The 14428-nt window shown below is 31.0% G+C and overlaps 2 protein-coding genes across 2 annotated transcripts in view; one reads left to right on the top strand and one right to left on the bottom strand.

The window, feature by feature from the left end:
- LOC125818561 (histone H4) overlaps positions 1-14428 on the bottom strand; it is a 400968-nt gene that overhangs the window by 311965 nt on the left and 74575 nt on the right. The window lies entirely within an intron of this gene.
- Positions 10427-11539, top strand: LOC125818554 (protein SOSEKI 5-like). Its single transcript, XM_049498044.1, has 3 exons — positions 10427-10655; positions 10742-10811; positions 10909-11539. The coding sequence occupies exons 1-3, from the start codon at positions 10427-10429 to the stop codon at positions 11537-11539; spliced, it is 930 nt and encodes a 309-aa protein (XP_049354001.1).

The following is a 14428-nucleotide window of genomic DNA, read 5'->3' as shown; positions in this document are numbered from 1 at the left end:
TTTCTCCTTTTCGGTAAGTTTGTGCAAGAACCGACGATGACAATCAAACCATGAATTCTTTCGGCCATGTTTTAATGTGAATGATTTAGTATCTTCCATACAGTAGGGACATGCTAACTTTCCAGCTGTCATCCATCCAGATAGCATTCCATAGGCAGGAAAATCATTAATAGTCCACATTAAAGTAGCACGCATGTTGAAATTTTGTTTACGAGAAATGTCCCATGTTTCTCCCCCCCTCCCCCCAGACCACAACAATTTCAACTCATCAATCAAAGGTTGTAAGTACACATCAATCTTGCTTTTTGGATTACTCAGACCAAGAATGACACAATTCAGAAATATATACGGGGTTGTCATACACATCTCAGGTGGAAGATTATACGGTGTAATAAACACAGGCCAACAAGAATATGGTGTAGCCCCAACTGAAAAAGGGGTGAAACCATCCGTACACAAACCCAGCCTAACATTCCTTGGTTCAGCAGCAAAATCTGGATAAGTTCTATCAAAATGTTTCCAAGCCTCTCCGTCAGATGGATGACACATGACACCAGGTGGCCTTCTATTTTCACGGTGCCATCTCATATGAGGAGCAGAGCTATTTGATGCATACAACCTTTTCAATCTTGGTATAAGAGGTAAATAATGCATCGCTTTAATAGCAAGTTTCTTTCCGGTAGAACCAATCTTATAGCGAGGGTGACTACAAAACTTACAAGACTCTAGATTGACATCCTCCTTATAGTATAACATGCAACCTTTTTCACAACAATCAATTCTTATCGAGGAGAGTCCTAACTTAGACACCAATGCATTTGCTTTATAATAAGAATCAGGAATCTCTACATTGGGATCAACTAATTCCTTCATAAGTTCTATCATAGAGTCCATTGCTCCTTGAGAAATATTATTGTCAGATTTGATACTTAACAAGCTAACTACAACAGACAATTTAGAGTGTTGACTCCCGTTGAACAAAGGACTACTACAATCACGCAATTGTTCATAAAAGATGTTTGCTTCTTCATTAGGAGCTTCTTCTACATTTTCTCCTTGTTCAAAATCAGAACAATTATCTATATTTAAAAATATTTAATAAATACTGGCATCATGAAATCGATATTATTTAAATAAAATAATAATTTAAATATGTGTGTGTGTATATATATATATATATATATATATATATATATAGATGTATATATGTATATATATATATGTAAATTTATATAGAAAGCAGGTCAGGCAGGCGAGCGATAGTACAAGCAAGCTAACACGCGGGCGAGGTTGAAGGCTCGTCAAGGATGACTTCTTTGTTGGCGGAAATATATGTAAATTTATTAAATTACATATATATATATACATAGATGCATATATATGTATGTATACATATACATATATTATATGTTGATGTGTAGTTAAATTATATATGTTTAATTAATAAAATCAACCTCAAGAGGTGAGTTTATATTAAAATAATTATATATATATATATATATATATATATATATATATATATATATAAATAACAATATTTTATTTTTTCTCAATAGGTTTTGTGTAAAATAAAAAACAAAAAAATTATAATACCGACTTCCGTATGTCGGTAAAATTAAATAGTAAAAATAAATTAATATAAAATACCGACCTCATATTTTTTATATTTAATTGAGAAAATAATACCGACATCAAGAGGTCGGTTTTTATTGTAATTCATTAAAAATTCCGACCTCCTGAGGTCGGAATTTTTTCTCAATTAAATATTTCATAATACCGACTTCCAAATGTCGGTAAAAATTAAATAGTATGTAATTAAGAGGTCGGTATTTTTATTTCGACTATTAATTAAAGCAACATCCGGAGGTCGGTATTTTTATTTCATCTAATTACTTTTAAAAGCGACATCCGGAGGTCAGTTTGCGGTTTGCGGGTAAACCAAATTCCGACCTCAAGAAGTCGGAATTTTTCCCAGAAAATGAATTACAATAAAAACCGACCTCTTGATGTCGGTATTATTTTCTATTTTGATTTAATTTTATTTAAATCGTTTTTCGGAGGACGATTTAACTACACATCTTAAGCTTTTAGATGAGATGATCGCACACTTCAATCGGTATCAGAGCAGACAAAGATAAAAGTATGTTATGTTTTTTAATAGCTCAATTTTTTAGATGAGATGGTTGCGTACTTTAACTATAGCAAAAATCAGTTCAGCCTGGGACTGATGCGAGCTCGCAATGGATTCTTCATAGTGAAGGTAAAATCTAACCTCTCCGTTAAATCAACGTCATCTCCCTCCACATGCTTCCACTCGAAAAGCCAAATCAAGTTAGCAACGAAGTATACCAAATGAAACAGAGTTACTTTCTGTCTTAATTTGTACTCGCTTACGCAATTCACTTTACTTTTTAATTATTTTACGTAACTCACTTTACTTTTTAGTTATTTTACGCAACTCACTTTATTTTTTCGTTATTTTACGTAACTCACTTTACTTTGTAATTGGTTCTAAAAAAAGGATACATTTTGTAATAATTCAACTTTTAAAAAATTATTTTATTATTAATGATTTGAATTATAGTTCAAAGGGTAACCACTCCTCTCATTAATTTCAAAAAAAAATAAAATTACTTATCCTCTCTGCCAACAATAAATTCTGACTTTTATCGTTGATTTTTCTGAAGGAGCTGAATTTGGAGCTATAACGTAACATCGTGTTAATTCAACAGGCCAGGTGTATAGATTTGGTTATATGCATTAATTAAAGCATCAAAAAAATTAATTCAGATTTACGTGACATAAGATCAACACTTTCCAATTAGGATTCCTTTAAGGGGAAAGAGACAAATATATATACCTTCTAATTTTGCATTGGAGTTGTTAAACGGCAAATGAATAAACAAAAAAAGTTTATTAAAAGTTTTAAGATTTTATCAGATAAAAGCAAAGAATTTGAATAGAGATCTGTAGTTGGAGAAAGAGGGAGAAGTATGATTTTTTTGTCGAATATAGAAAATATGAAGCACAACTTCTATGACGTACCATTTAGATTCAGACCTCCATTAAATTCGAATAAATAAAGCCTAAGTCTCAATTTATCTAGATTTGTTCCACACGAGACTCATTAATCGGGAGAAGCACTTTTTGCTTGGATTCTTTCCACACTCAAAGCTCGAACATGGAACCATGGTTAAGGGTGAATTGGGGCAATGACCAATCCAAAATTTTGAGTTTATGAGTTTTGAATTGTGAGAAAAGAAAGCTTATTGGATTCTGGATTAATTATTTATTCGTACCAAGTGGATTTCTTAATATGAATATATGATTTTAGCTGATGTTATTCAATTGTTTTTTATTCCACCCGAGGAAGTCTCGAATAGTTTTTTTTTTTTTTTTTGGGTTCACAATGATTTGTTATATTTCAATTGTTCTTTGGTTTGTTACCAAGGAATAATCAGGAAACTATGAGTATTTTAGCAAGAATATATTTCCCACTAAATGAGTTGATTCGATGGAAAAATCATGTTTTATAACACAAATTTCTCTTTAATTTGTGGTAAGAAAAGCCGTTGTTTCTACTAGTTAGTGTTATTTGTTAACTCCTGTATTCAGATTAGCAAACCAGAAATAATAAAAGATGAAAAGAAAAACACAAAGAATTATCCGAGTCCACAGAACCCACTGTGTGTCCTTAAGAAATTTAATCCCCTCAAGTATCCGAGGTTGCAAATTAATTCCTCCCAAGATAAAACGGATTAACCATTAAAGAAGTAGTGGTACCTCAAACTTCGATAATTTCAACGAACTCAAAATGACAACAACGAATCACACACAGAGACACGATCAATCGATTTTGTTTTGTAAGAAATGTATGCAAAAGAAGGGAAGAATTTGATGCAGAAACATGAGAGAAAACCTCTCTATTTATAGCCAACAAAGGGTAAAGGTCACAACCCTTTGGAAAGAAGACAACCTTTTAGAAAAGTCACAACACTTTGAAAAAGGCATAATCTTTCAAACGGTCACAACCCTTTAGAAAGGACACAACCTTTCATAAAGGTCACAACCCTTCGGCATAGTCACAACCCTTCGGCATAGTCACAACTCTTCAGGAGAGTCACAACCCTTCATTTCTTGTTCACACCTTTAAAACCCAACACTATTCACTCGGCCAATGCCTAAGTAGAGTACTAATTCAACAACAATTTGTCAAAGTTTTTTGCATAACTCCATAGTTAACCTGAGTGAAGCTCCTATTGAAGCTTAGAGAGAAAGAGTTGAAGAAAATATCTTCTTTTCTGTATTCTCACAAAATAACCTGTTGGCTTTCAGAATCTAAAGAACTGAGTGGAATTTGTCCAGTGTTAGTTTTTGACAAACGATTGTGTTTAATCAATTTTTTCAAATTGTCCTTTTGAGTGTCGATTAGTTAGGAAAAAAATATAACAAGAAACCCAGTGTAATCCCACCAGGTGGAGTTTGGGGAGAGTTAGGATGTACGCAGACTTTAACCTTGCCTCATGGAGGTAAGAATACTGTTTCCGAAAGATACTAGAGTAGCTCATAACAAAACAATTTTAAAAATAACATGCAAGTGCAAAGTATAGACATCGCAAATAATAACAAAATCATTAAATAGCATTCAGAAAAAGAAACAGTAACAACACGTATTAATAGAAATCAAGGGGCAAAAAACTACGAGAATAGTACTAATGCTACTGGAATGCAACGAGACAACGCTCGATTATTTAACAACCTTCTACCCTAATCCTCGATCTCCATAACCCCTGTCTAAGGTTATGTCCTATCTAATCACGTTACTCCTATACTTCTTCGGCTGACCTCTAACACCGTCACTGCCAACCTCTCACACTTCCTTACTAGCGCATCTGAACATTTGCTCTTCAAATGGCCGAACCATCTTAGTCTCGCTTCCCCCATCTTGTTGGAGATGGCGAACCATTTATGCCTTTGCTGAAGTCTGATGTACAGGGAAAGATACATACATCAGCACATTCAATGATTGCTAATTTTATTGTAATATGTCAGTGAAACTTTAACAGAAAAGCTAACATACAAAATTACTTATAGCAAGCAATCAATTCAGCCTGGAACTGATGCGAGCTCGCAATGGATTCTTCATAGTGAAGGTAAAATCTAACCCCTCAGTTAAATCAACGTCGTCTCCCTCCACAGGCTTCCACTCGAAACGCCAAATCAAGTTAGCAACGAAGTACTCTAAATGAAACATAGCAAAATCATAGCCCGGGCATATTCTCCTCCCTACGCCGAATGGCATCATCTTGATCTCTCTGCTTCCTGTTATATCAAATGTCTCGCCATCCACCAAGAACCTCTCTGGTTTAAATTCCATCGGATCTTCCCACATGTTAGAATCGTATATAATCAAATCTCGTTATAACATTTATTTATTAGAACAATATTTTGATAAAAGGATCTAATTTCTTATTGAAATGATTTTTCATGTCATATTTTACTTCTCTATAAATAACATTCTACCAATAACAATAGTGACACTCATTACAATGGTACATTCTTTGCAAAGTTACATCTCTATAATAACCAATTTTTCCACTGGAAAATGTTCAATTGCTATTTTTACAAATATTTTAATTGAATCGTTGTGTTTGCATAAGGAAAAATTAGGAAACTTATTAGTATTCCAATAAGAATCAATTTCTCACTGTGTTTTCTCAATGAGCCAATTCAACGAATTTTTTTATATTTTATGACAGAATTTCTTATTAATTCGTGATAAAAGAAACTTTTTATTTCTATCAGTGCTATTCACTTGGCTAATTAATGCCAAAGTGGTTAACTAATTCAACAACAACGTACATTGAGACGATATCACGATAAAGCTAATTAGTAGTCGAGTATAATTATGAGTTTTTTTTTTATATATTTCTCACCTACTGTTTGGAACCCACATTTTGGATGGCGCACCGTAGGGCTTATTCGGGTGTGACGCTCCCAACAAAATTTTCTCCATTTCAATTTCCAAGGGCTCAAACCCGAAACCTCTGGTTAAGCGTGAAACAGTCTCATCACTGCACCATAACCCATGTTGATATAATTATGAGTCATGTTGCTTATATTCTTCAAAAACCGTACTAAACTGACTTTAGTTTTTTTTTAAAAAAATAAAACCACAAATTTCAATATAAACTTATAACCATATCGAATAATTAAGGTGGGTATTTTTATTTTACAAAAAATATCAAACCAAACCCTACGGACTTTATCGTGAAAAAATCTTCTACATAACAAGTTGGTTTTGAAAGCATTTATTAAGCAGACTTTATAGTAACGCCTTCAAAACCAATTTCCAAGAGTTTAAGTTTTGTGCATTGTCAGTGTGTAAATTTCTACACCATCAGGTAACTTACTTTAATAAAATATTATAATTATAAAAAAGAAAAGAAAATAATATCAACCATTTACTAAAAAGAGAAGAAGAAGAATATCAATAGTTGAGTCCTATTTGGATTCTAACCAAATTTAGTTTCGTAATTAAATTATTTTCTTTCCAAGATTAATACATTAATTAGGTTTATCGTAGGTTTTCCCTTAAGATCATCGCTCATGTAATTCTTCAAACATCATACTTTCTGAACCTAGTAAGAAATATTTTTTAGAACTTCAAACATTTTGAAACTTGACAAGCTTCTTCTACTCAACGGTATGTCGCGAGAACAAATTTCATATATTTTCTTGTTTATAAGCATAAAAAAACTCCTTTTGGACAAATCTTCATTAGCAAAATAATTCAATGTACTAAAAATAGGTGAATATAGCGTCGAGAGAGGTGAATATTACATTTAAAGTATTGTCATATCGTCTCTAATTCTTTTGTTCTACTCCAAGTTATTGGGAAGAAATTTTATTAGTTTAACTTTCACTACTGAATATATTTTCCAAAGGAAGTGTTGAATAATAAATAGACATATTCATAATTTTAAGCTATCTAACATTCATAATTTTTGGATAGCATGAGGGAAGAATTTCCAAAATTTGATAACAATTTCCCTTATATCTTAATCGAAGAATTAAATTAGTTTGGTTCAATTTGATTTTTTGATATATATGTTCATGTTGAACATCTTCCTAAGATACTTAGAACAAAACTTTGAAGAACTTGGTAAGACACAATAAAGTTTAAGAACATTTTCACAACTAGAAAATTAAAAATAGTAGAGAAACTAGAATCAGAAACAGATTAGAAAAAATATACAAAATATTTTTTCTTAAAGAAGAATTGTTGTCAATCTGTGTTTAAAGAATCTTATTGATTCTAACAAACTTTGCAGAAATACGAAGTTACCAAAGTTTAATGAACCAGTGAAGAACAAAAGAACATAAATTATTTCACAAATCTAAAATCTGTAACACATACCAGAATTTGGAAAAACAGAAAGAAGATCAAGTCCACTGAATGCACAGTGTCCCCTTAAGGAAATTATTCCTCTCTAGTATCCGAGGTTTGATTTGGAATATGTCCTCCCAGGATAGAATGATTTCAATCACTAATGTATTGATACCCAAAACGCTGGTGTCAGCGAGCCACTCAACGGCAGTAAAGTACACTTAGAATACTAGATTTAGTAATAGAAGAAGAAGTCCAAAAATTGGTTCTTTTAAAATGAGAGGAAATCCCTCAATTTATAGAAAACAAAGGGTAGTGTGAAAAAGTTTTTATTGTGCCTTACCGGAAAGGTCACAAACCTTTGAAAAGTCACAATTTTTCCGAAAGGTCACCACCTTTCATAAAAGTCACAATTTTTCATAAAAGTTGCACCTTTTGATAAAAGTCACAACTCTTCATAATAATCGCAACTTTTCATAAAAGTCACAACTCTTCATAAAAATCGCAGCTCTTCATTTTCTATTCACACATTTTAAAACCCAACAGTTCACGCCTAACTAGATCTTCAAGAATCCACTGAAATAGACATCTTGACTAAATATCTTACTCTTAAGATGTCATTTATATAAGATAACCATTATCAAAGATTAAACCGACTCACAAAAATTAAAAAAATAAATCCAATTTGTATTTATACATTATTCCATTTTTTAAATATTATTTTTCACTTTGATCCGGTAACTTTTATCGTACATCCACCCCTGTTAATAGTCAATCATAACGAGAACACAATCAATTTTGATGAGTATTTCAGAGTAGCGGTGGAGTTAATATTTTGATTATGAGGGTTAAAATTATAATAAAGAAGTAAATACATGAAATATAAACGTTAAGAAAATTCAATATCTATATCTAACATAAGTTTAACTTTCCACAAAAAAGGTTCGAATGAATAAAAATTTCTATGTTTCAAGTCCTTAAACGCTTGTATTTATTGTTTTCAAAAGACAAATAAAACTTGTGTGAACTTAAAAAATTAACACTAATATATATGGCCAATAAACAATATAACCTCGTGAAGATGGATTCTAGGTTATTAAAAATGTCACACGTAGGTTATAGTGGCCTTTGACTTCCAATTAATTATGTGCAATATGTTGTTTGTGTAGAGTGTGCAATAGCAATAGTTTTGTGTCATCTATAGATTACGAATTACGTAGTTAAATCAATAATAGATTCTTGCATCACGATAGATGGAAAGATGAATTAACTATATCCTTTAAGGTATATAATTTCGGTAGAATTCAGTAATTTTAATTAAAATTTTGTATTTGTTTTAAAATATTCATTTAATATATATGTACAAATTATAAATATAGGTTAGAACTCAGTAATTTTAGAAGGTTGATATTTTTGAATCCATCTCTAAATATAAGCAATCTATCGTGATCAAACTAAAAATAGTCGACAAATGTATAATTCATATATAATAAGTGTATGATCGTAAATATATAATCTAGTGTTTCGACTAGAAAAAATAAACAGTAAATCAATTTCGAGGACATATCCGCCCTAGCTACATACACTCTCTTGAACTACAACACTTTCATAAATACAGAATACTTTGTATATCGTACTATTTGTTTTTTGATTTGTTTGGGATAGAATCAAGAAATGTTTGTAGGAAAATTCAAAAGTTATAACTTGTGAAATAGACTTTCTAAACCTAATTTCAGGGGAGTGGGTTTTGACTTATGGGAAAGGGAAACTTTTGGAAGTTTCAAAAATTTCAGTCTGTGTGGGTAGGTGTGAACTTTGGTCCGTGAGCTTTTTTTGGTCTTCTTTTTCTTTCACTCACTTCCTCAATTTATTTCCGGAACACATGTTGGTGTTTGGCCCTACATAAATCAATTACTCTATCTGTAACGTATCGAGTCAAATTATATCACACAGATTGAAATAAAAAGAGTAAAATTAGAGGTGGTATAGCTTAAGAAGTAAGTTATGTATGAATTAATAATGCAAATATTAATGTTTATGTTAGGAGTTAGGACTAGTCATGGAGTAATTGTTTATGGGTGATTAATATTTAAGGAAAATCTTATATTTTAATTAGTTACAACCACATAAAATAATTTATAGATTCTTGCATAATTAAATTCGATTATTATTGTTGAAGAGTAGTCCGACATCAGATGGAAAATGAATGAGTTGTCTTCTTATATGGTCTTGAACAATCCACCTCTCATAAACTAGATTTGAATTGATTTTTTGAATAAGAATTTAATTAATAATTGTTGTCTCAGAAAGTTCAATTATTTTTTGAAGAAAAAGTGATTTAATGATATAATACTTGTCAATTGAGTTGCCATATGATAAATCAACACAAACTAGCTAGTTTTTGGAGTTGAATTCTAGGCCTAAACTTGAGATTCCACGTTGAATGAAAAAAAAGATGGATGATTTTCTATATGATCTTTGGCAATTCTTTTCATACAAAAGTTTAATGTTGTGTATGTATTTATATATTTCTTCTATTTCAATGTGTTTGACCTACTCTTCTTTTTAGTCCGTTAAAAAAAATGACTCTTTTCCTTTTTGCAACTCTTTCATTTCAATTTTTTAAACATGTTTAATATCACAAAATTAAATAACATTACAATACATTTAACACTATAACATTCAAAAAAATAATAATTATTTTCTTAAACTCCGCGACAACGGAGGGACCACCTCCAACCACATACCAAATCCCATCAAATCCAACTCCCCTTATTTAGGGCCCTCTACTCTTGAGTTTTGATCACTCTCTCACAGACTCAAATTTAATTTAAAAAAAAAACCGCCAACTCTCAATCTTTGTATATATAAATATATATATATATATGCACATTGCTTGCTCCCGCTAAACTACAAACAAAAACTTCCCCTCAAACACAGCTTACAATTTTCAAAATCTCACTCAAAACGCGCTGAGTTGAAGTCCCGTCCCAACTAAGAATCCTTGTAGTTTCAGTGAATTCAATAAGTGATCAAATGGCAGTAACAACGAACTCGAATGGCAGAACAAGCACTGAGATTTTGAATCCGAAGAAATGGAATCACACTTCTCCAGAGAGAAACATCATTTGGATTGAACCAAAGCCTAATAAGGCTTTAAAAAGTGTTCCTGTTATCTATTATATCTCCAGAAATGGACAACTTGAGCATCCACATTTCATCGAAGTTCCGCTCTCTTCCTCCGATGACGGACTGTATCTTCGAGGTAATAATATCAAATCCATTATTATTCATAGAATTTTCAAATACAGAGTGTTTTTTTTGTTGATTCGTGTTTTTTTTTATTGTTAGATGTGATAAATCGGTTGAATTTTCTAAGAGGAAAAGGCATGGGTTATTTGTTCTCCTGGTCCTGCAAGCGGTATAAAATTCTATTTTTCTGATGAAATCTGCAGATTTTTAACTTTTTGGATGCAATTTGTGCTTTTTAGTGTTGATGATTTTGATCTATTGATTAGGAGCTACAAAAATGGATATGTATGGCATGATTTATCGGAGAACGATTTGATTCATCCAACGAACGGTCAGGATTACGTTCTCAAAGGATCGGAGCTTCTAGAAACTTCAATCAGTTCCCGATTTTGTGAGATTTCATTACCTGAATTGCAGAAATCACCTTCTACGGATGAAAATCGTGATTCTTCTTCTTCGTCGACTACGACGAGGAGGAGGAATCAGTCGTGGAGTTCGTTCGAAAATCCTCAACAAGAGTACAGATTAGTGTACAAGTGTGAATCAGGCGGAGAAATCGCCGGAAAATTCATGTCGACGGCAGCAGCGGCCGATGCGGCGACGCAGACGGAGGAGAAGCGGAGGAAGGATGGGAATAAGATTGCGGAGCTGAGCAGAGGAGATTCGTCTCCGTCTCCACCACCACCGTCGATGTCTAGCTCCGACGGAATGGACGGTGGGGATGGATCGAAGGGAGTTAGTGTTGGAGATCAAACGGCTGAGATTGAGTTTAGTAGTGGTAGAATGAGTGCTTCTCGAGTTGTGATGCAGCTCATCACTTGTGGATCTTCCACTTCAGCTGATAATTGCTCGACGGTAAAATCAATGAAGAAGTCGCGGAGTAAGAACTTTCACTAAGTGAGTTCAATATATGAAGAAGTCGGAGTTCAACATCTACATAAAAAAAATAGCTTTAACTATGTATAAATAGTGTAATTTTCGTTGAACTCACTCGATCCTACATTACTTCACCCTTGCTTTATATACCTTTTTGTGTATTTTTTCTTCTAAATTTGATAATTTTTATATCCAAATTGTCTACTAAATATATTCAAGCTTCTTTACTATAAAATGGATTAACAATACTATTCCTTTAAGAGGAAATTAGTCTAATTATCCTCTGAAAACAAAAAAGAACTGACCAATAAAATTAGCTAATTTTTAAATTACATTATCTCATTATTAATTCTTCTTGTAAGTCTCATTTAAAATATTAAAATATCATAGTGAATCCCATTAAATTAGTGAACAGGTTTAGGATGTAAGATTATTTGTCAAAACACATTTTAAAAGATGAGGTTAAGACTAGTTTGAGACTTGGATCGTGTTAAAATTGTCTTTAAATATGTCGAAATGATTAGGAATAATAACAAATGTTTTAAATGATTATTTGGATTTAAGAAATAATTTTCAACCATGGAACAAACCACACATTTGGGAAGTGAAAGATTGGTATGTTCATAGGCCGGCTTGTCACGATTTTAAAGTACTTAGGTTGATACTAAAATAACCTAATAAATAAAATTTGGTATAATTCGATTTTTCACTTTTTTTATTTTGATTTATTTAGCTTAAAAATTATTTTTAAAAGATATTTCAAATTTTTAGCTTTTTTTTTCCTACTTCGATTGATTGATTTGATTTTTATCAATTTATGAACATTTCTATGAGGGAGTAGTTGGAAGGAAAATTGATTAGAAATAATAATTTGTTACGAAACGTGATATCGAAATTAAAATCATACAATACCAATATACCATTGACGTTCCAATAATTACATTGAATTATATTACTTTATTATGGTTAAGTCAAAATAAAATATATAATTTTTTGTTAATTAATCATGATTAGCAGTAAAAATGTAAGTTATGATATGTTTCATGTATTTTTAGAGTTGGTATAAACACCGAATATGCATAATTTTTATCAGAATATTGTTGTGTCATTAGAACCTCAACCCTTTTTGTGTTAAATTTTGTTTGTTTACATCTGAGATTCCTTAATTATTACTAATGGTCCATTAACGGTGTCATTCAAAGTTAATATTAGGTTTCTCCGCTTATTAATAATGTAAGTTATTGAAATCTTAAATTATATTTGACCATGTAAATACTTTTCTCACTATTAATAAATAAAATTGAATTCTAATCAAAACAAGTGTAATCAAACAATTTTTGGATAAAAGACACTCAACCCTTTTATGTTAAATTTTGTTTGTTTACATCTGAGATTCCTTAATTATTACTAATGGTCCATTAATGGTGTCATTCAAAGTTAATATTAGGTTTCTCCACTTATTAATAATGTAAATTATTGACATCTTAAATTATATTTGACCATGTAAATATTTTTCTCACTATTAATAAATAAAATTGAATTCTCATCAAAATAAGTGTGATCAAGCAATTTTTGGATAAAAGGAGCACATATACATATATATATATATATATATATATTCTTAAAACAATTAGTGAAGATAATTTAAATTCACAAAATAAATGTATCAAGTAATTTAGGACAAAACAAGTATATAAATGAATAATATTCTATTTGCCAACTTTTGACCATAAATTTAATTAATCAATGTTTTTTATCCTTTATTCCATTCTAGCGGGCCCAGTAAACAACTACTAATCATGACATCTCATTCAAAATTCTTTAACAAGAATCTCGTGACATAACACAATCAATTCAGCTAGACATAACATATTATTTTTCGTAAATCGTGTTGTATAGGATCACTCATCACACTAATATATAAATCTCTGAGCTTTCTCTTCCTCTCACTTCTCAAATTTAAGTGTTTGAGAATCTAGAAAACACTGAACTAAAAATCCTCTCTAATTGATTTGGCCGGAATTCATCCCGAAGAATTCACCGATGAGCTATGATTGAGGTGAACTCCAAAAACTCCGTCACTTTGTTTAATTCATTAATTATGCCAGAATTTATCACATAGAATTCACCTATGATAATCTCTTCTTTCTTTTTTTTTTGGTTAAAATCTCTTCTTTCTCACAAATGTATCATAGGAACTTTCTCATTTATAGGTTTTAAAATATCAAAAGAGGAAGTAATTTTTTTGTTTATTTACTCATTTTAGATAAGTAATTGTAGCGATGATTATGAACTTAGCATATCTACCTGTGAGAATTATTTATTTATTTATTTTTAATCTTCAATATTTTGGTGCTATGTTTGGCGGTATTTTTTAAAATTGAGTTTTCAGGTTGAGAGTGAGATTCACTTTTTTTTAGTTATTTTTTATCAGGTTCCATAATTTGTTCTAATTATTTTATTTTCATTTTTTGCTTTGATTTTTGAAGTGACAAATTTTAGCATTCATAGAGCTCAATACATGCTATTCAGTGTTGGAGCATTGCATCTAATATACTTGAAAATGGTAAAAAAAATTATTTGAATTGTTTTAAGATTTATTCTGTTGCACCAACATTTTTTTTTAAAATGTTGTAAGGCTATGGTGAAATTGACAATAAATCTTTCTTGCTTTGATTTATGTTATTTTTTCAATCTCTAATGTATGCTTTAATTTGATTTGTGTGCTTTTTTTTTTTTTAATCTTTAACGTGTGCTTTGATCTGTGTTCTTTTTTCATCTACCTTGTGGTTTAACATTAATGTTTTTTATGTTGAGAAATTGTTATGAGTCAAGCCAAATACAATTAATTGAGAGTCAGTTGTTCGAACCAAAAGTTATTGTACTGGTATTTCGTTCTGCATACTGATT

Source organism: Solanum verrucosum, unplaced genomic scaffold (genome assembly GCF_900185275.1).
Source record: "Solanum verrucosum unplaced genomic scaffold, falcon-dt-bn FXZP01000252.1, whole genome shotgun sequence".
Taxonomy (NCBI): Eukaryota; Viridiplantae; Streptophyta; class Magnoliopsida; order Solanales; family Solanaceae; genus Solanum; species Solanum verrucosum.
Note: the sequence above shows the minus strand (reverse complement) of the source record. Positions and strands in the feature narration are given on the sequence as shown.

Coding starts and splice junctions, on each gene's coding strand:
- LOC125818554 (XM_049498044.1), top strand. CDS start 10,427: ATGGCAGTAACAACGAACTCGAATGGCAGAACAAGCACTGAGATTTTG. Junction 10,656..10,741: donor TGACGGACTGTATCTTCGAG/GTAATAATATCA, acceptor TTTTATTGTTAG/ATGTGATAAATCGGTTGAAT. Junction 10,812..10,908: donor TTCTCCTGGTCCTGCAAGCG/GTATAAAATTCT, acceptor TCTATTGATTAG/GAGCTACAAAAATGGATATG.